At 34.9% G+C, this 21,793-nt stretch overlaps 2 protein-coding genes and 1 non-coding gene across 5 annotated transcripts; 1 reads left to right on the forward strand and 2 right to left on the reverse strand.

Moving 5' to 3' along the window:
* Window positions 1-112: 112 nt before the first annotated feature.
* On the reverse strand, window positions 113-10,626 carry LOC7492739 (golgin candidate 4). Its single transcript, XM_006375292.3, has 15 exons — window positions 10,047-10,626; window positions 9,431-9,529; window positions 8,824-8,943; window positions 7,750-7,926; window positions 7,264-7,402; window positions 7,063-7,127; window positions 6,143-6,310; window positions 5,085-5,159; window positions 4,691-4,837; window positions 3,667-3,963; window positions 3,495-3,560; window positions 2,403-2,605; window positions 2,162-2,216; window positions 1,542-1,724; window positions 113-630 (listed from the first exon to the last, which is right to left on the reverse strand). The coding sequence occupies exons 1-15, from the start codon at window positions 10,257-10,259 to the stop codon at window positions 313-315; spliced, it is 2,325 nt and encodes a 774-aa protein (XP_006375354.1). The 5' UTR covers window positions 10,260-10,626; the 3' UTR covers window positions 113-312.
* A 4,731-nt stretch (window positions 10,627-15,357) lies between these two features.
* Window positions 15,358-15,506, forward strand: LOC112324189 (small nucleolar RNA snoR145). The gene has a single exon (XR_002977939.1). It is a non-coding gene; the product is annotated as a small nucleolar RNA snoR145 (small nucleolar RNA).
* Window positions 15,507-15,918: 412 nt separating this feature from the next.
* Window positions 15,919-21,524, reverse strand: LOC7494117 (U11/U12 small nuclear ribonucleoprotein 59 kDa protein). 3 transcript variants are annotated; one of them, XR_002977509.2, is made up of 10 exons: window positions 21,190-21,514; window positions 20,504-20,666; window positions 20,032-20,374; window positions 19,838-19,921; window positions 18,741-18,806; window positions 18,184-18,256; window positions 17,173-17,558; window positions 16,900-16,940; window positions 16,563-16,787; window positions 15,919-16,441 (listed from the first exon to the last, which is right to left on the reverse strand). XR_002977509.2 is itself a non-coding variant. In XM_024584281.2 (9 exons), exons 2-9 carry the CDS (start codon window positions 20,662-20,664, stop codon window positions 16,709-16,711), a joined length of 1,233 nt encoding a protein of 410 aa, XP_024440049.1. In that variant the 5' UTR covers window positions 20,665-20,666; window positions 21,190-21,514; the 3' UTR covers window positions 16,462-16,708. The 3 variants fall into 3 exon arrangements, 2 of the variants coding, with proteins under 2 accessions (XP_024440049.1, XP_024440050.1); XM_024584281.2 differs by lacking the exon at window positions 15,919-16,441 and having other exon boundaries at window positions 16,462-16,787; XM_024584282.2 differs by lacking the exons at window positions 15,919-16,441; window positions 16,563-16,787 and having other exon boundaries at window positions 16,896-16,940; window positions 21,190-21,524.
* Between the last annotated feature and the right edge of the window lie 269 nt (window positions 21,525-21,793).

Here is a 21,793-nt window from a genome sequence, read left to right on the forward strand (position 1 = left end):
AGCATAATGCCAGCATCATTGCACCCACAAGATAAGAGAGTGATGTAAAGGATTTTTGGACATTACAACTGGCTGAGTTTGGATGGCGATATACACTAACACTAGATGAAGATGGAAGGAATATTGCATTCTGCCATTAAGATAGAGAGATTGTACTGTTATTATTACGTGACAGCGTGCTAACATTGGAGAATGACCACGAGATAGCTATTTGGGGAAAAGAGACGCTTTTCATTTCACCGTGAAAGAATTGATTGAACACCAACGAACAATCTATACCTTTGATTAATTACATAATAAATCAACATATTTTCAATGTTTTGTGAGCAGTCTTGAGATCCGAGAAGGGTTGTCCAAGGATGTTAAAGGAACTGTTGAGAACTCGGAATCGATATGTGCAAACGGCAGCGAATTTCCTCGAGGGGCTACAGGACCATGATTTTGAGCTGGAGAAAGATTTGGTCCAGATGTGCTAGTTCCATGGTTGGGCACCGACGAACTAACCCCAGTAGTATTTGGACTCCTTCCTTGCGAGTCTTCATTGGGTCTACCTGTATCTTGCCCAGATTCCCTCTTTTCCCTTTCTTCAGTTTCCTTGAGAAGAAAATCAACCCACATATCTGCAAAGGACTGGAGAAACATATACTTGAGATGAAATTGCATTTTCATCGCACTCCTCTCCCAAGAAAAATATACACTTGTAAAAATGATATACTGAGATAGCTGATTATCTTTTAACGGAAAGGAAAAATCCTTTCCTAATAGCTAAATTCATGCATGCACTGTTGATGCCTCACTAGAGGCTGTAGAATGTCATTTGCCAAATAGGCATATGCTAGTGACCAAGAACCCACACACCCCACCACTTAAAAGTTAAAACAAAAGGGCAAAGACTTTACTGTCAAGTCTTGACTACAAAGCATCCCGAGTCATGCATGCACTGTTGATGCCTCACTAGAGGCTGTAGAATGTCATTTGCCAAACAGGCATATGCTAGTGACCAAGAACCCACACACCCCACCACTTAAAACAAAAGGGCAAAGACTTTACTGTCAAGTCTTGACTACAAAGCATCCCAGAGTCACGGTGACCAAACCCAACAACTATTTTCTGTGAGTCACTCAACCTCTAATGAATAGGTGGTCTTCACTCAATGGATAGAACACAACAAGATGCATAGAAAGTAAAAAACCAAACTTTCAGTTCTGATTGAATTCAGATCAGAATACATTCTCCAGAAGAGGCTACTAGGTTCTTGCAGCAAATTAGTAATGAGCAAGTGGATAGATGGATCCATCTCAAGCAAATGCTAACTTACGTCAGCTCAATGAAAAGCTCAAAATCACGCAATAACTGAGCAGAGATTGAGCAGTCTGCCACTAGTCTAAATGACAACCCAGATTATTAGGATGCAAAGGGCACACTGTATGAAACACCACAAAGAGTGGAAACAGAGCTACTTGTACATGAAGATCAAAAGGCCCATAGCATCATCTTACAGGTCACCTATTAAACATCAAGAAAGAAGAAAAAAAACCAACCTGGTTATCGGATGCCAAATTCATTTGAACACCAGCTGCACTTCCACCCAAGATTCCACCAACTAGGCGACCAGGTAGCCCCAAAACCCCACGAACAACACCTTTTCCACCTTGTTGAGCTACACCTATTCTCTGCTTGTCTTCATCCGAGAACCCAAGCATTCGAACCATAAGATCCAAAACCTGGAACCCGCCATACAGAATGAGAGTATAAGCTATGTCAAATTGAGTACGGGTTGCCAAAGGGATGAGAAACCAGAAACAATAATCATTATAACAATTTAAATAGCACTGCTATGTGAGAGCAGTGGTACAATATGGATTCTTTCCAAACAAGGATCTATTGAACTTGAGATGTCCTTTAACCAAAGGGTTCTCCAGTTAAAAAAAAAAACAAAACAAAAAAGATTTATGTAGGTTAAATTTTTCCTTCTTGAAGAGATGGATAATGATGCCTAGGTGTATTAGTGGTTAATCTCCTAAATGAATATAAAAACAACAATCTGCCTGCATGGTATAGCAGAGACTAAATATTGCCAACAAACATAACATTGAAAGAATGAGATTATCTTTTTTTTGTTAATTTTTTATCCTGTTCAATTGTACTAAGAGATTCATACCTCTTTGCTGTGGTTTCTCTGGAAGTAGGTCACTAGTAATTTAATCACAATGCGCCTGCAATAAAAGCCAGTCGCACATTATAGACTACGCGACCCATGCATATCAACTTCCAATCCCAACAATGTATACATGGTACAAGCCATCTCACTAACTTGTAACTATGATGTAATGTATAACAAAGTAGTAGATTGAATACAAAACAATAATCAAAACTAAGAATCACACACAGAGCAGGCTAACCTGTCAACTAGATAATCAGAATCCATGGACATCCTATTGAGTCTGCTCACACTCTGCTCAACAGCACGACGAAGTTTTGCATTGTCTTCCTCGAGCTTATTCACTCTGCTCTTCCCTTCTGCAAACTTCCTTTCAACGTCTGAAAGCTTGGCTAAAATTTCTTCTTTCTCCCTCTTTGATTCCTCTGTCCCTATCTCTGCTTCCTGGATAAATCAAGGCATATCACTCTCCAAAAAATGGGTAAATGGAACTTTTACAATATAAAATAAACCATTAGTTTTCTGGGTCAGCAAAAGCAGTAAAACATGCTTTGGCTTGAAGCAGTACTCATCTGACAAATACAACAGCAGCTTCATTCTTAGCAAAACTCAGGAAACTATAATGATGCTGCAAAATGCATATCAAAACAAGAATAAAAAAGGGTAAAATACAGTGTTAATTAGATTCTCTCTTTTAAAAATTAATTAGACAAGTTCAATGACAATTTGAATGCACAGCCTGTAGATAAGGTTGTGCACATGACAGTATCTCAAAAGTACAAGACTGCAAAACCTTACAAGACAGAAACTTTCTTCATGTCAGAAAAACTAGGAGCTTGTAATGATTCTGCAAAATGCATATTATAACAGAAATACCTTGATAAGTATTTGAACATTTGGCCTTTGAACAGCATGAGAAGATTTTCTTCTTGAATAAAAAAAAATCTTATTGAGAAAACGCAATGACAATTCAAATGCACCATCAGTAGATAAGATTGTGCACATGCCATATCACATCAATCTAACAATACAAAAAGTTACAGAAGCCCTTCATCTCATAGACTTTGTACATTCATGGAAGAACAGCCCTCTAAAAGATAATTCAACATTGCTCATAATACAGACATCAAATTCCAGTTACTAAGTTATGAAGACATCCAATTCACATCACAAAAAATTCATAAAAGTAAATATTATACATAAGAAAATTAAGGATTTTCAGGAACATTTATGAATTATCTGATCTGAAGTAATCTGAGCAGTTTGACGATTTTAAAATTAAAGGTTTAGAAAACTAACAAGACTTGGAATAAGAAGGAAGGTGAGGCCATACTTTCAAAAGTTGAAAACGCTTAGCTGATTCTTCTTTTGTCAAAGCCAACTGTCGCTCCAAATATTCCTGATAAAACAACAACAACAACAACAACAGGAACAATAGTTAAAAAAACAACCTGGAGACTGCAAGACATCAAACATAACCTGTAGGAAACGGAAGCAAAGATTACCTTTGCTTCAACTTCAGCAAAATACTGCCCAAGAGCAGTTTGAAGATTTAGAAGTTCAACATTTTTTGATTCTATTGTGCTCATACAGTTTGCAAGTTTTTTTTTCAAATCTTCAGTCATTTCTTTGGACTTCTGGATTTCATTGCTGTTCATCATCCTGACTTCCTCCTGGCCTGCAATTGCCTGCTTTAGAGCTTTCTCCAAATGTAATATTTGAGCCTTTTGATATTCATTACTCTGACGGAGTTCTTCAATGATCTTACTGTCTTCATCCATTTTTTCCGATTCTTCAGATTCCTAGACAGCAGAAGTCTTTAAGGACTGAGAACTTCATAGCCTACATTTACTTCAATAACATGCAAAGGATCACAAGATCCAAACAACACAGATAATACCAAGCCAATATCGTAATTATCAATATCATTATATGGAGTGGCTATTTCAAGTCATGTTTGGACAAAACAAAATTGACACAGCAAACATGAGTGCACAGCATAAGCTTTGGCATGGGAAATTGAATTTACTAAAATATCAATGTATCTCCAAAAGATTCCAGATGATAAACCATTGAATAATGTTTGCCACATGCAATAGTGGGAAACTTTGACAAGAGGGTTTGAAATGTTCTCAGTTCCTGTAGATGGAGTTGAATTTATTAATGAGCTAACATATCAAAGTATCTCTAGAACTCCTGAAGAGAAACAATCAACTCATAATGAATGCATGCACTAGTTAGATTCTTTATCACGAAATTTTGTTGTAATATTAGCCATAATTGTAAAATGAGTAAAGCAGTGATTGCAAAACCATCATTTCTTATCTTTCTTATTTATTATAGTACAGTTTGTCATTTACATCTCTAAGGTCATGCCAGTTTTATGGAAGAGAGAACTTTATGGTGCAGCATATCAGAACTGTTGAGTTGAACTTGAAAAATAAGCAAAAGTCAGCAACAGATCAAAGCAATAAAGTAAAGAAGCCATGCGAGATTACAATAAGAAATGGCAATTTTAGGAGTAGCAACCTTTTCCAACAAATGCTGTTTGAGACGGGCCAATTGTTGCAATGCTTTCTCCTTTTCATGGCGTGTTTCCTTCAAATCTCTCTCCAATTTTTGCAGCAATAGCTCCATTTCCTCCTTTCTAGGAGAAGTTGTAGTTGAATCCACTTTCTAGGAGAGGAATGGATGATGAAGATGGAAATTTTGATGAGGATGATTATGATAACAATAGTAAAATATTTGTGTAATTGAAGAAACAAAAGATGTGTACCAGGGGCAGTGAGAATATAACTCTCTCTCAAGTAACAACCACGTGTGTGCATAAGAGGTAGATAGAGCCTTTGTGTGGGAAACTGTGGGAGTGCGCCCATACGTGTGCATGCAGAGAAAGAGAGAGGGAGAGGGAGAGTAAAATTACCCCATCTGGAGAAGTTTCGTTAGGAGAAGAGTTCTTGCTTCTTTTCAAAGCAGCCTCAAGTTCATTCCTTGCCATCTAAAATAGAATATAGGTGAGAGATTTAGGAACCCAACATAGAAAAGGTATTATGAATTTTTGTGACATACATGGCACCATGGTTATTAAACCCGGCCTGGGGGTCGACCTGGCCTTGGCAGGGTCTCAGGTCACACTGGGTCAACCCATGAAAATTAAAAAAAAATATTTGAGGTTTTAATATCTCACATGAAAAAATTAAGAAACAATTCATGTGGAAGTGGGCTATATATATATATATATATCCCACGTCGAAAAGTTAAGAAACATTCTATGTGAATGTAGGCTATGAGAAAAATATATAAGGCAAAGTATTCATAAATTAATTTTATATTTTTTGGTTTCATTTGAAAAAAATATAAAAAAAAAGTCGGGTCTAACCCGATTATGTCAGGTCACCCGGGTTTTGAATTGACCCAGCAGGTCGCCCAGGTTTGACTGGGCCAATTACAAGTTCAGGTTTTGCTTATGTGAAATCAAGCCAAGGCCCCAAGCTTATGTGAAATCAAGCCAAGGCCCCAAGTCCCAGGTCAATTTGCCAAGCCGAGCCAGGTTTCATAGCAATGCATGGCACACTTCTTGCATGGATGACATTTTAAAATGCAACTAACCTTCATATTAGCATTTTCCTTCTCTAAGGTTATATATATAGTATTCCACATCGAAAAGTTAAGAAACATTCTATGTGGATATAGGCTATAAAAGAAATATGAGAAGCGAAATATTTATAAATTAATTTTATATTTTTTAGTTTTATTAAAAAAATATAAAAAACAAATCAGGTCTCACCCAGATTGCGTCAGGTCACCCAGGTTTCGGGTTGACCCAGCAGGTTGCTCGGGTTTGACCAGACCAATTGCAAGTCTTGGTTTTGCCTATTTGAAACCAAGCCAAGACCCTGGGTCGTCCACTGGGCCAAGCCAGGTTTCATAACAATGCATGGCACACTTCTTGCATGGATGGCATTTTAAAATGCAACTAACCTTGAGATTAGCATTTTCCTTCTCTAAAGTTGCAATGACTCTTTTCAAACTCTTTACATTGACATTGGGATCTTCATCTTCCCGCGTACTCAACTCTATCTGCAATCGTCTTATCTCTGATGTTTTTTCATTCAATTCATTATGAATTTTGCTCACATCTACTGAGGTCTATAAATTGAGAAAACACGTCAACAAAACACAAAAGTCAGATCTCAAATCAGAAAGAAAATATAGAAAGTCATACATACATGCATACATTTATTCAAGCATAATAAGAAAAAGAAAGATGATGTAACAAAATCAGCACTGCTAGAAGCATAAAATAATATAAAGAAAACAAACATAAGGTCCTAAACTGATAGGTAGTAATGGGATGATCCAAAAACATGTATACGACTACATTTATAGAGGTACAGAAATGTTATGCATATGCCATCTAGAACATACATATTTCCGGAAACTCCTAAATTCTGTAAGTGCTCCTTAGTGAAAAGGACAGAAAGACTAAAGAAACCAGAGCAGAATAAGAACAAAACTGAATGTATGCATGGAATAATATTCCACAGAAATTAGGAGCATGTAATATGATAAAGCACTCCAACTATCCATTTCTTTTCCCTAAAAAATACCAAATAACAGGTCTTTCCCGTAAACTAACGTCCTCAGTCTTCACAGGAACCATCGGAATTTCCTGGTACTACCCCAATCAGGAAAAATGGGACAATTATGCTAACAACATAGAGTAGCAACAAGAAGTTCCATCTCACTACCTTCTCACAGATTGGTAAGACACATCTAGATAACAACATATCTCACTAACAGTAACTGGTGCAACATGCTTGTACCAGACATGGTAAATATGCAACAGATGAGAGAATGATCAGTAGAGCCATAGAATCATCAAATAAAATTGAACTCACTTTGTGATGGTCCATATTTAGAATCCGGAGCTCCTCCTGAAAAGATTTGTTAATACTTTGTTCCTCTGAATAAATGTTGGAGACAACAAATAAAAAGGAAGACGAGTGAAAAATTTTGGTAAGTAATTCAAGCGACACCAAGAAGAATTCAAGAAGACAAAAGGAAAACATCATATTAAATTTTTAAGTGAAGAGTTACACCTTGCAATTTTATCTGTATATTTGCTGATTTGCGGCGTTCTTTTTCAAGTTCAGTTCTTAGCTCTTTTATTTCCAACTCATGAGTAGCTTTCATTGCTGCCAGAGACCTATTTTTCTCCTCCAGCAAATCTGCAAGCTCCTAGAAAGCATTCATATATCTGTTGTCAAGTTTGTTCATTTAAAGAACAAATACATAATGAAAAACACTATCTGCAAGTAGACAAGTACAAAAAGGGTAATCTACTGCTGAGTCCGTTTGTCAGTCAATTATAACGCACCAAAACAATAGGAAAAAAAGAACTTGCAATGTAATACAAGTGAAAAAAGGAGGGGGGGAGGGGGGGTTACATCCACAAATTTAAATTTCAGAAATTTATGAACCAAGTGGTGCAGGCAAGGCAATCAACAACTGACAATAACAATCATCTTACAAAATTCCCAGAGGCATATTCTTACATGACAGAACAGGGTGCAATGTGTCATTACCTTGTCCTTCTTGGTTTCCATCTTACTCTGAATCACATCAGGATGAACATCATGTAATATTCCATTGCCCATTCCATCATGTTTTGGAAAGACTCTGTTTTGTATTTGATTTCCACCACGGTTTTTTGCTTGAGTTGCAGGTCTATGTGGTCGTTTGGGTGATTGGTCGCCACTTTCCTGTAAAAATATCAGCCTGTACTTTTCAGCTTGTTGGAAGGAAAAACAATACAAAACATAGAACATGGTATTTTCAATCCCATAGTAGAAGAATCATACTCGGAAACAAATATTTTGCACAAAACAATAAAGCCAAAAGCTGAATAGAGAACGAGAGGCAGGTCAAATTCTAGATTAAAAAGGTGCCTTCCAAGACAGCTTATGTCATGATGGACAAAGGACATACGTAAGGCCGGCATAATTCTGATATAGGCAAACACTAAGATCAACAATCCATTGTAAACTAAACCTATGCTTCACTTTAGTTTCACTGTAAATAGATCGAAGTAGTAAAGAAGTCATGTAATATCATTTTTGATATTTGCTGTCAGGTCATGTTACAAGTGAAGTGTTTACATTTTCGATCCTAACTAGCACCTCACGCAGATCATATGATGGACAACTAAAACAAAGAATGAAAATGATCATCACACATTGTTTCTGTTCAAAATGTTAAGGTGGTCAAAACTGTATCACGCTAAATCCCACCAAAGTACTCAATTGGCTGATACCAAGTTTCTACAAATATTAATTGGGCAAGCTTCATGGGACAACTAAGAAACAACTCAGTAAAGAGGGGGTAAGCTGGTCAGATAACCGTGTAACAAGACATACCACATGAATACAAACTGCCTTTTTCCTATAGGTCATAAATCATGCACTATAACTGCAGAAAAAATAACATCACACAGTATCAAGCTCTCAAGTTTACTTGGATATAATCTAAGCAAAGCAACAGAGATGATCAGTACTTACCAAAATACTGTGGAACTCATAGTGCATGTTCAATAATGAGTAACTAAACAGATTAAACTTTCAAATCAAATAATGCATTTTAATTGAGATTTGAATAACCACCTTGATGCTACTTGTTGATGCTCTTCGATGCTCATTTCTAGACACATTAAGAGCCTCCTTTGTCACATCCAAATTTTGCTTCAACGAACCATTTTCTTGGTTCAATCTAGAAATCTGATCCTGTAACATTGGGATAGAAGAGCAACAGATTTAATTTGTCAAAGGCCCTTGAACATAGAACTAATGGAAACTAGTTAATGTTAATTGAGAGTTAATAAGCCAAAAATATACTCTAGACTCCAAGACAATCATGAAAAACATGAATTTAATAACGAAACCCTAAAATGAGCAAATAGAACATGGTGGTCGATAACTGCAAAATGAAATGCATTTGATATCAATTCTGGACATGTTGTCTCTTGCCAGTAAATATTATTTCCTTCGATAGAATGTGCATGTACAGCAAAGATAAAAAGGACATGGCATTTAACTATCAGAGTGCACTTTGCACCTGAAAGCTAAAGGTTTTTCTGTCATTCATCGGTACTTATTTCTCAATTTTGATGTTTGAGACATAATGATAAGCAGGAATAAAAAACTAGCCAAAAAATTACTGAATTTCTGCAGCAAAAAAAAAAAAAAAACAAAACAAAGATTGATCATGTACCTCTTTCTCTTTTAATATAGCTGCATAATTCACAGATAATGCTTTAATCTCCGCCTCAGATTCCTGGTGCCTTTTGATTTGTGCTTTGTACTGTTCAATCTACAAGAAGAAGAAAGAAAGAAAGAAATATATCTCTATAGCAAAACCAATCAACTAACCACATATTCCACGTTACATAACACCCCACACAAGCCACAACAAGAATGCTATCAACATAAACTTCTTATGCAAATCAACTCATCTTAACCTTTCTTTACAAATAAACATTTTCAGCCTAAATTACTTCCATTTACAGCTATCGTTGGTCCAAATACTTTTCAAATAATCAGCCACGAGTCTCGAGCAAGACCGAAGCTCGCCTGCTTTCGAGCACGTTATTACAAAGTTGTCAATGATTTGGCGATTACGCACTAAAATGCAGTACGCTTTACAACTGACTGAAGTGGGGATCATAAAATCTCTAATTAATTAACACGATAATTCGTATATTTCCATTCCTTGATTTTTGATCGAAATTGATACCAGCAGGGATCAATAACAAGTTCTTGCAGTTCCAATAACAAAAAAAAACCGTCATCAATAATTAAATCATGAAAACACATTGAACAACAAATACCTCAAAATTGTACGGTGAGTCATTCCCATTCGCAGTAGGAGACGGTGAGACCGACTTCGAATGCGCGAAACGGTGAGAATTCCTCCGATCAGATACCGACGAATCGTAGCCATTGGTGGAAGCATGGATCTCGAGATCCTCATCGTCGTCATGAACATCAAGTGCAATCTTTTCAAGGTTTTGCTTCAAATTCGCAATGGAGCTCCACATCATTCACAAATCTCAAACAAACCAAAAATCAAATAAAAATCAATTGTAGTTGTAGCTGAGGTTTGGTAAATTTAGCGTGAGAGAGAAGATTGGGGTTTTTGTTTCTGTTGGTAGATCTGAAATGGAAAGGTGTTAAAAGAAGAAGATTTGGTTTTTAATGAAAAGAGTAGTAATAATAAAAATAATTTCGTAGTACTTGTCGGGGGGAAGAGAATAAATTGCGTTACGTGATAGAAGTTATAGTTTGCCCCCCTTTGAGTTGTTATGTGATTTTATTTGGCAATCAAACTTTGCCTCTTGTGATTCTTACCGCCATTGGAGACCGTAGACGGGGTCGGGAAGAAAATACAGAGTATTTTGTTTTATTGTTTTTAAAGCAAGTTAAAAAAATAAATAATTATGTTTATTTGTTCTACTATTATGTTTTTTTCTTTGGGGAAACTGACTACCTTTTCTTTCGGTATGCAATCCACATGATTGCCGTATATTTATATCCTTATTGGAAACTCTCTCATATCTTTATAAAAAAAAAAACCTATTTTTAAAATGTCAAATAGTAAAGTTAATCAGTGCAAAACAGTATAGTTGCTACTAGCCCATTGGTCTTTGCTAAGCGATGGAGTAAAATTTGTTTTTTTTTTTTAAATAGATTTTGTTAACATTTCTTTTTTTTTAAAAAAAAAATAATCATTAATTTAAAATCAATTGAGGAAGAAATGATATTTTTATTTAGCATCAAAAAAGAAACACATTCCAAATTGACATGCACAAGTTGCAGGAATAATCTTAAAAAAAAATTAATAAAGAATCTAAATCTCAAATTAATTCAATATTAAAAAATAAAATTTAAAATAAATTAATTTTTTAAAAAAATAAATGAACTTGAGTCAATCAATTAAACTCTTGATACAAGTCATGCATGTCATTAGATTTAATATAAATTTTATTTCATAAATTATTTTTTTATTTAATAGATTTATATGATAATAAAAAACATGTGTTTTTTTATATGAAATATTTTCTTAAAAAAAAAAAACATGACAAGCATGCGAGATTAAGATAGCAAAGGCAAACAATCGATAAATAAATGGTGTAATTGCATTTTTCTTTTTTAAATTAAGGTATGAAAAAGGTATTAAACAAAAAAAATAAGTTGGATGTTGTGGCTTAACTCACCAAATTTGCAATCTGGATCATGGAATCAATCGGGTTAGTTTTTATTTTCATAAATTTGTATCTAAAAAAAAGGCTAAGAAAGAGGCCAGTGTAAAAGAAACAACTCAAACACGTGGGCCTTTAAGCCCAGGTTATCCGCTTGGGCCTATTCTTGTTCAAAGAGATGGACAACAAGTCGTTAATCCCTTATCATGTTTTTTTAAAAAAAAACAGACAAGCGATGCATTGTTTTCTAACTCGGATTTTAGGCACCACTGTGATGGTCAGAAAATCAAGGCTATAAATTTTTAACCTAACAACTATTTTTTAACTCATTTAAAGCCACAAACACCTAAAAAACCAATCTTAAAACTTGTAGAAACCAATCTAGCAATCCAATAAACTTGAAAAACAGCTAAAGTCACAAAATCAAAATAAATAAATTCCCTCATCCTTGACTTAAATATATTTTTTAAGTGATATTATGTTCAAAGCAACCATTATAAGACTCTCATCACTTAAAGGAACCCATCAACACCAATTTTAATCATTTTGGTGGTTGAAACAGGTATAAACAACAACTTTTTTTTCTATACTGGAATTTGACAGTAATCTTTCTCCCTCTCTCCTCTCATAAAAAAAACTAAAAAATGAAGGGAAATGAACTTTCATATAAAAATTAAATCTTTAAAAATTAAAAGGAACAATCACCTATAAACAAAAAAAAAAAATAAGGAACCGAAATAAACTTTTGTTGTGAAATTTAAAGTCACCACTTATTTTAGTTGTTATTTTAACTTTGGTTCGCTGATTGTCAATCCAATCCAACAAACCTTACTACAAAAATTAAATTTTTAAAAACTAAAAGGGTCGATCACTTATAAATAAAAAAAGAAAAGGGATTAAGATAAACTCTTGTTATGAAATTTAAAGTCAACACCTATTTTGTTTGTTATTTTAACTTTGGTTCTATAATTTTCAATCCAACCCAACGAACTTGGGTATAAAAATTAAAATTTTAAAAACTAAAAGGATTGATCATTTATAAACAAAAAAAAAATGGGTCAAAATAAACTTTATTTTATGAAATTCAAAGCCATTATCTATTTTACTCATTTTAACTTTGATTTTCTAAAAACCTTTTATTCTAAAAAGTTGCTAATTTAAATTAAAAATAACTCAGCTATATATAAAAAAATGTTAAAGAACCAAATGTTGGTGGTTCATGCTGCTTGAACTTGCATCTTGTCTTACGTGCAGCTGCAGCTAGTTTTGTTCTCTTAAAAATAAAGTTTACGGTGATTCATGAATGCACCACAATATTTGAAGCTGGGGTAGTTTTAAGTTGCTCGAATAGGAAATAGTCAATTGGATATTATCGAATAGCTGATGGAATGGGAGGCTCTCACCGCGCTTGCTCATGCTTAAACTGATGGCACCACTGAAGTTGTTGGAGAAAAGCTTGAATCCAGTAAGATTCTGAAGTTCAAGAAATGAATCAGAGACATGCCCTTCGAAATTGTTGATGCAGATCAACAACACTCAGGGCGATAAATATGCTCGTTAAAAATCTTGCAGGACACCACCAAGGCTGTTTTGACTTGGCAGCAATCTCTCCAGGGAAGGAAGCTCAAAAAGCGACGAGTTCAATGTCGCCTCCATTGAACTGCTCTCAGTAGAAAGAGAGCCTGGATTTGCTAACCCAACATGGTTTATTGTATCGAGTAGTACTCTCGGGCCTTTTTTTAACGGTGGAAGGAACGGAATCCATCCAAGAAGCTTGTTGCATGAGAGTTTTAAGTGAATAAGATGGGTTAGGCTTGAGAAGAAGGTATCAATCCAGAGAGAGTACGATTCCTTGAGTCCAGTTCAGTAAAAAAATTGAAGATTACCAATTGAATCTGGGATTTCTCCATAAAACTCGAGAAGCATAAAGACAAGACTTTTAAGTGCTTGTCTACTAGAAATTCCGGCTAAGTCCAGAACAAGGCATATTTCTTGATAAATCAAAAGTCTTCAGGTTTGGCAGTAGCACGATACCTTTCGGAGACATTTAAGAGAGATTGTTGCCATCAAGGTCAAGCTTTGAAAGCAATGAAAGGTAACTAAGTGATTCACAAATGGGACATTGGAGGTGACAGTGTGACAAGCTCAGGACTTGAGATTTGGGGGGTTGCAATTTTCAAAAACTTATTTTGAAGTTTAACCTTCTTGTTGCATTATTTGTAAAGTGATATTTTTTGAATTATTAAAATAAAAAAACTATGGTATTATTTTGAATTATTAATATTGTTAAAATTATTTGAGTCATTTGATTGTCTGTTTTGATAATATGATTTGTGTTGGTTAGATATTTATTTTATTTAAGTTTGATTTGAGAAAACTCAAGAATTTTATTGGAATATTTGTAGAAATTTTTTTTCTCAACATTCCAATAAAAATATTTTGATTGATTTTTTTAACAAATATATGTCTTTTTTTAATTTTTTCAACAAATATTTAATAGAAAAATAATATAAAATAGGTCTATTTATATTTTCTTTAATGCCTATATTTTAAATATAAGTTTCATTGCAACACAAAAATAATTCAATGGAAAGATCGTGATCAAAAAGTTTTTTTTAACAAATATATATTTTTTGAAATTTTTTCAATAAACAATCAATATGAAATTGGTATGTTTATATCTTCTTAAAATATCTAAAGTTTATGTTATTTTAAATAAATATAAGGGTTATTGTACCAAAAAATAACAAAAATAATTATTCGGTTGAACTTATTATATGTCGATTCAATTAATTAATATAAGATTTATATAACAAAAATAATTTCTAAATCAAGAATAAAATAGTTAAAATTGTCAATTCAATTAATTTTTATAGGTATTTTAAATAGTATAATTGAACTTATTATATGATTTAATATTTTATTTTAAATATAAAAATTGTAATAAATTATTAATTAAATTTAAATTTATTTATAAAAAACTCAGTATATGATTTGATTTTAATAAAATAATAAAATCTCAAAATGCCACTACATTTTAATCTTTCTTCGGTTGTAATTTTGATTTATTCGGTTGTAATTTTGATTTTTGTACTTTAAATACTCAAACGGGATGTGAGAGATTAGGAAATCTATCAAAATGTTCGATTTTATTTTAAAAAATAACTATCAATGAGTTTTCATGTAGACAAAAAAAAAAACTCACACTATTAATTTATGAATTTTTTCAGTTTAATTTTACCGTTTGAATCTCTCAAAAAATATTTTTTAAAATAAAAGGTCTTTTTTTCCCTTAAAATTAAATTTTCAAATTACCATCTTAAAAAGAAAACCTTTATATATATATATATATATATGGTGCTTTTCAAGGCCTTTAGGGTAATTACAGCGTCTGTATGATTTTAATAAGTTCGCATAACAATCGAATCCAACGATCGAGATACATCGGATTTTTTCTCGCCCTCTGCTATATAAAGAGCTATCCAGCTCTCTATTCTGTGTGAAAGATCAGACAATTTGCTAGGGTTTGGCACTTCGTGGCCGCCTTTCTTCTTTTTCTCTTCTGTATTATCATGTTGCGTGTTTCCAGTAGATGCGATGATGATAGAACAGTAGGTTAAAAACCCTTGATTGTGTGGTGGGTTCATAGCCTCCACCCAAGATGAGTCTCCTTTTCTGGTTCGTATTCACTGAGCATCTATGATTTCCTCTACTTCTATCGTCTTGTCTGGAGTGGATTTAAAGTTTTTGCAACGAAGGTACCTATGGAGGGGGTGCTATAAAAGTGCACTCCTTGTCCAAGTTTGCCTTCGAAAATTAGAATCGAATGACAGATTTCGCATGAACTGTAATCTATTTCTTGTGATTTTCAGTTCACAGATCTGATTTTCGTACATGTATAATTATACTTGAAATTGTCATGTCTGTAAACTCTGATACAATGCGAAGGTCCCAGCAGAGGGGTAAGGAACTCTATAAATTGAGGCCCCTCTAACAATCATAAAAATTCCTTCGCAGATTAATTTGCCGAATCGTAGGATGCCCTGAATTTCTCATGACGGGCCGTCTTGAACCCTCGGCTAAATATCAATGTCTGTCTAGTCTTGCATCTCACTTTTCTATCCTGATCTTTCAATTGAAAAGACTAAATTTTTAAACGATAGCTACTTATTTTTCTTTCCCCATGAAGAAAGTCCATTTATACTATGTGAATCCGCCAGGCCAAGTTAAAGCATGTATTTAAATCTTGTGAAAGGCAAGAAGACTCTGGATAATGGACAAAGTAAAACCATTGGAGAGAACTTTTTCTCTGAAAAAAAGATTTAGATGGAGGAAATTATCACTGCTTTAACATGTAGGAGGGAAATTGATGAGTGAGTACAGCCAGATGCTGTTAACTTAAAATGGGGTCATTGTTTCAGTCAACTAGACTTTCTGGAGATGAACATTTCACCTTAACTAGTTTAAGGATACATGTTTTCTGAACAAGAACCATGAACTGTTAAATGTTAATAGATTTTCTTTGTTTCGAGAAATATACTGAAATGAATAAAGAACAGCTGAGCGGTGCTGTTGGCTGCTCAAACAAATTGTCCAGTTCAGTTAATATAAATGAGGGAGAATGGGGCAAGAAACTTTGGGCGGTGAAATTTGGTTTAGATTCGGAAAGGATTTCTGACTAAAGGCTGTGCAGTTGGAGGCAGGTTGTGAATCAGTGTATCATTTCATCAGAGGTAACATACAGGGACCAATATATGTGCCTTGTGCTAGCAACTGGATTAAACTTATTTCAGGGCTTCTCCACAAGGATTGGGATGTGACAGTTACCCGTGTTTACAGAAAAGCCAATATCTGTGCTGATGGATTGGCCGTGGGGTGGGTGTTGATGAAAGTCACAGGGTGACTTATTGCACAGAGCCTCCAGATTGTGTGACGAGGATAAATTGCAGAGGTTTTTGTAACCTGGGAAACTATAGGTTATGCAAGTAGCATCTTCTGTTTCTTTTTTTCCGGGCTTTACGCTCCTGTTTAACACCCAAAAAAATAAAAAAAACACTGCTATTACGCAGCAAGAAACGGAAATTCTCGATTGCAAATTCTAAACAGATAAAAAATCTATTTTCGGGCTGCACATCCTACTCATACCATTATATGCACCGGAATTTTCTTGGAAACAATGAAAGTTTGCAGACTTATGTAGCTGCATAAAAGTCCCCAGTTTCTTCACAATACACCGACACAGGAAGGATTAGTCGGTGCAGAAGCCGAACTGATATTTGGTTGCAGCCCATTCATTTAGGCCTAACGAGGTAGGATGCCCATATATCATCTGCCGGCGGTGGTGGCTGAACCCAGTGGCCTGGTATGCGGCTGCACTCAAGTTCCACAGAACAATTAGGGGAAAAACAACTACACAAGGTTGGTAAACTATGAACAGCTATAAAATGCAGCTTCCAGGAAAAAGAATGATTGGCATGCTTACCTTCCTCCTGGTCTTATATACGCATCCCATGTTCTTCTAACCTGCAAGCAAAACGAAGAAATAATGGATCTCTCAGCAATTGTCAATCCAGAAAGACACAAATGCATGTAGCCTTTATAGTTAAGGCTATTTGGAGCTCAGTGAACTGAGCACGTAAACTTGTAATGTGCTAACTGAACAGACAAACTCTATAACGTGATTATATCTTACATTCTGTAAGAAAAGGTGTATCCTGGAAAGTGTGAAAAATCAGTTTAAGTTGCTGAAAATCACCTCGATAAGTGTGCCCATATCATTATTGCTGCCATGATAATAGTGGTAGAATTCAATTGGCAAATTTGCTACAGAATCATAAGCTCCACCATAAACTTGACCTTTAGATCCTTTTTCTCCAGATGGACCAGGAACTGCACCAGAGCCTAAATTGTCCGTGCTCTCATTTATTTCATCATTACTTTCCTTCATTCCATCTTTGGCATCACTTGCATCTTTAGTGTGCAGCCCACCACTCTGGATTGTTTTCCTAGATTCCTCAGCTGTTGCAATGGCACCCTTGGCAGCATCTGTTTCAGCTGCAGCCATTGCTTGGCGCTCTTCTTCCTCAACTGCAGCTCGAACTCTCTCAAGAAACTTGTCATCCTCCTCGGGGAGAAAATGTCCTGCATACAACCAACCATAATTAAAGGTAAAAAATAGACAATATGACATTACATGAGCATGGACACCACATGCATCACACAAATGACGCACTTAAGAACAGAAACAAGACCCATACAGGGGTGGTGCCACGGCCAGCCACCTCTGTATAAATAAATAATTTTTTTTTTCTTTTTTTGAAGTCCTATTATTTCTAACTTGGTCCCACCAACTATTTTTTCACCCCCCACCACTGGACCATAAATCATCGAGTTTCACAATAACTATCAAAGATAAAAGAGTCTCACTGTCTTAGTTGTGATGACTATCTTCAGAGCAAGCTGATAAGTTTTATACTCTGTAATGGTCGAGGTGTATTCATAATAACATTCACCAAGGAAAGATGCATACATTTGAACTTGCCAAAAAATTTTCAAATCCCACTTTAAACACAAATGCCACATCCGATGCATCAAACTTATACTAGCTGAAAACCATATTCATGAAATTAGAAATGCAGTTGTATTTAACATGGAAAATATCATAGCACTGTAGGACTGGAAAAAACAAATCATAAGAACAAAAAATTACATCGCAGCAGGCATGCACACAGTAAATAAAAAAGAAAAAGAAATTTATCAAGCATACCTTGTTTCTTCAATTTTTGAATCCTGATGGAGCGCAATTCTTGCAACTTCTCCACAACTAATACCAGCTCAAGCTGAAACACTTAAAATTACTTAAGATTGGGCACCGGCCACAGAGGAGAAAAACAAACTCAAGAACAGAAACAGCATGATATTAGACAAGTGTTTTAACTCTAAATGGTCCAATGAATGCTCTACTAACTCTTTACTAATAGTCAACACTCATTGCAAACTCTTACCAGCAGTGATGCAGAAATTAATGTGAACCAGGAGATTAGCTACAGACAGCTTTGAGCTTTGTAAAACAATTACAAATCCGAAAATATTAAAAAAGTTTGTATGTTATGTAACTAGTAGACTGACTACTCAATTCATTTGATATAGAATGCTTCTGTGAACATATAAGATATTAAATACACTTTTTTTGGTATATGCATCTATAAAATATGTGATATCATTATACTAGATCCCAAAATATCAAAGCAAGATGCGAGTGAGATGATATCAACTTGTTAAGAATGTATGGGAGTTGGTGTATAATGTTTCTTAAATTCTCACCTCAGATTCTAGCCTCTTCCTCTCTTCTTTTGCTTTAAGCTTTGCAATTTCTTTCATCTTTTCCACCTGCAACCGCGAATGCCTAAGTTAAAATTGATAACCTCATGCAAACAGCAAATACAACTGATGTCAACAAAATGACGTGATTTAAAAATAAAAAACATGATGACACAATCTTCAAAGCTAGATATTTAGACAAGTTTAGTATAACATACATTTAACATGCCACCATCTAACAAAAGAATTATAAGATCATGCTGTTTCAAAATCTCATATTTCAGTCTCCCAGATGTGTCACCCCTCATGTTGAAAACAAGAGCAATAGAAAATACAATGAATACCATAAATATACCAATGCAACACAAAATGAACAAGAGAAAAGGCACCTGAGCTTAAACTTCATGTACCTAGAGTACTGGAATAGAATCAATATGCATGAGTTGAACTTCTGACAGCAATTATAACCGTTTAAGAACAGATGGTTCTTTCAAGCAAGAGAAGCATGAAAGTTGAGGGTGCTTGGATGCTTGTTAAAAGAAATTGAATGCCCCAACAAATGCAAGGTGTCCTGTGAATCAAATATGTTCTTTCAGGTATCTTACAACATCAGTCTTGCACAGTCATTCAAGTTTGTTTGGAATATTTGCACAATATATTTTATTGAAAACTAAATTGGAGATCTCACAAATCCATTTACTGGCCTTCAAAGCAATCAACTAGCACCCAGTAATCACCTTATTAGCTCTTTCAACTGGTTTTGTGCATGAGACAATCTTAGATTGTTCTTCTAAATTCTAATGCCTCAACGTAAATTTTTTTTTGCTTCCAAGGAAACTGGAAAATCTACCAGCAATATCAAAATTTTATGCTATGATGTCTTCAAGTTAAAACAACAAATTTTTGGTGAGTTTCTACCAGTCACATTAGAGGTTTCTACGCTGACTCTAACCTAATCCAGATAAAGTACAGTGGACCATACAAGATAATTCCTCGAACTAAGAGAATCGCACAGCATTTGGAATCTTATCACCTACTGAAAGAGAGGCAAACAGGAATATAGCTGATTATACCAGTTTCAAACATAAAACTTCCATTACCTTGAGTTGTGCAGCATCCTTTGCTATCTCCCTAGCCCTCCACTCATCAGCTACACGATCAGCTTGGTCAAATTGTTCATGTACCTAAACATCACAGCAAGCACTATTAGAGGGGGGAAAAGAGCAAAAGAAGAAGAAGAAGAAAAGGATAATAACAGAGGCCTGGAAGGCTACAATAAATCAAGGAAAACCACCTTTGTGTGGATTTCTGCAGCACGTTGTCTCTTCCTCTTCCTCCAAAGTTTATTACGCTTGGACTTCAATATTTTATTAGACAATCTAGCTGCCATTGATTTCTCTTCCCATGGAGTGACATCATCTATGATTACTCTAAATGGCTCTAATTGAGCTTTTAATCTTGACATCAAAGCATTTGCAGCATTCACCGAAAGTGATTCCTGTGCTTCCAAATCAATTTTCCTATCTTTCAAATACTCGTACAACCCACAAGCATAAGGGTCGGTAGATTCCCCTTCCCCCTCTTCCACAGACCCTTCAGTGCTTTTGATTGTCATCAACATCTCAAGCTCTTTCTGCCTATTAAGAATAGAAAATTATTACAAACCATGTTTGCAAAAAGCAGAGAAAAGGCAATGAAAAGCCCCTTGGTAACTTTATATCCCAAACAAGCATTTGAAATTCAAACTGAAAGCAATAACTAAGTACATTGATGTAGCAAGAGTTAACGTGTCCTGTAACTCTTTCAGCCGATCATGCACATTTTTGGTGTCCCAAAAAGGAGTCGACTGTGGTGGATTAGGGGGTAACATCGGGAACCAGGGAGGAGGAGGTGCAGCAGGAGTCGCATGAAAAGGAACCGGATGCATGGCTGTGGAAAGAATTAAAGTCAAAACGAAACAAATGTTGTCAAGAAAAGAGCTAATTGCGGAAAAAGATTGTTTTAAGTTCTAACCCCAGCTACCATTGCCACTCGTTAACAAATTTCACAACTTAATACGCACAAAGAATTGACGATGGAATATTGCATAATCCAAAAAACACAGTTAACTATAGCATTCTTTACCCCTTCAATTCTTTTAGTGAATTAAAATCTCTCTCTCTCTCTCTCCAGTCAGTCAAATTCACAAACAGTTTGTGGTCCAGTGTGAAATTATGTATTAATGTTGCTCTTTATCTTACTACTTCAATTAAGCACCTTAATCACGAGTGACTCAGAGATATTATACAAAGGAAGTGATTCTGAATCAACCGTTTAACCGCCGGTCACACACAAAGATATCAAATATAACAGTTCTCTGTATGTTTTAGCTACAACAACATTATATGAAATTATGTATCTTTGAAAGCAAACAATATTGAACGATTACAACAAAAGAGTAATTTGCTCGTACCTTTTCAAATTTTACAGGGTTGAAGTCAGTCCCAGGTTGTGCTATGAACTCCACAGAGCTTGTTAAATAGGAGGCCAAATTGTACCCCGAAAAAACCCTGAACTTCAGCGAAAAATGAAACACCCCCTAAATCCCATTTTTTCCACTTTAAACACTCCCACTTTCGTTAAGAGTTATAATACCAAGCCTGACCCAGCCTAAAGCCTGAGTCACAAATTGGGTAGGTGAATCCAAATAAACGTATCTTAATTTGTTTTTCTTCAAATGTTAAAATAATGTTGTTTTGAAAAAAAAAATCAAACCAAATTTTAATTGGGTTTTCACCAAGCTGATCGAGCCAATAAAATTTAATCAAGACAATTTTTATCTAGTTCAATATAAAATCCTAAATCAAATTCCGAGTTACTAAATTTACCTGCTAGACCAAGTCTAGTTTAATTATAGGGGGTTGGTCCAGCCTGAAGGCCCGATCCTGAATAACACGGGAAAACCCTCATGAAAAAGTGGTATTATTAGAAAACCATCCATAACAAGTTGTGATTTTTAATCTCCTATAGAAATATATTTATACGATTTCTTTTTTCTTTCAAAAAAGACAAATATA

This window comes from Populus trichocarpa, chromosome 14 (genome assembly GCF_000002775.5).
Source record: "Populus trichocarpa isolate Nisqually-1 chromosome 14, P.trichocarpa_v4.1, whole genome shotgun sequence".
Classification (NCBI taxonomy): Eukaryota; Viridiplantae; Streptophyta; class Magnoliopsida; order Malpighiales; family Salicaceae; genus Populus; species Populus trichocarpa.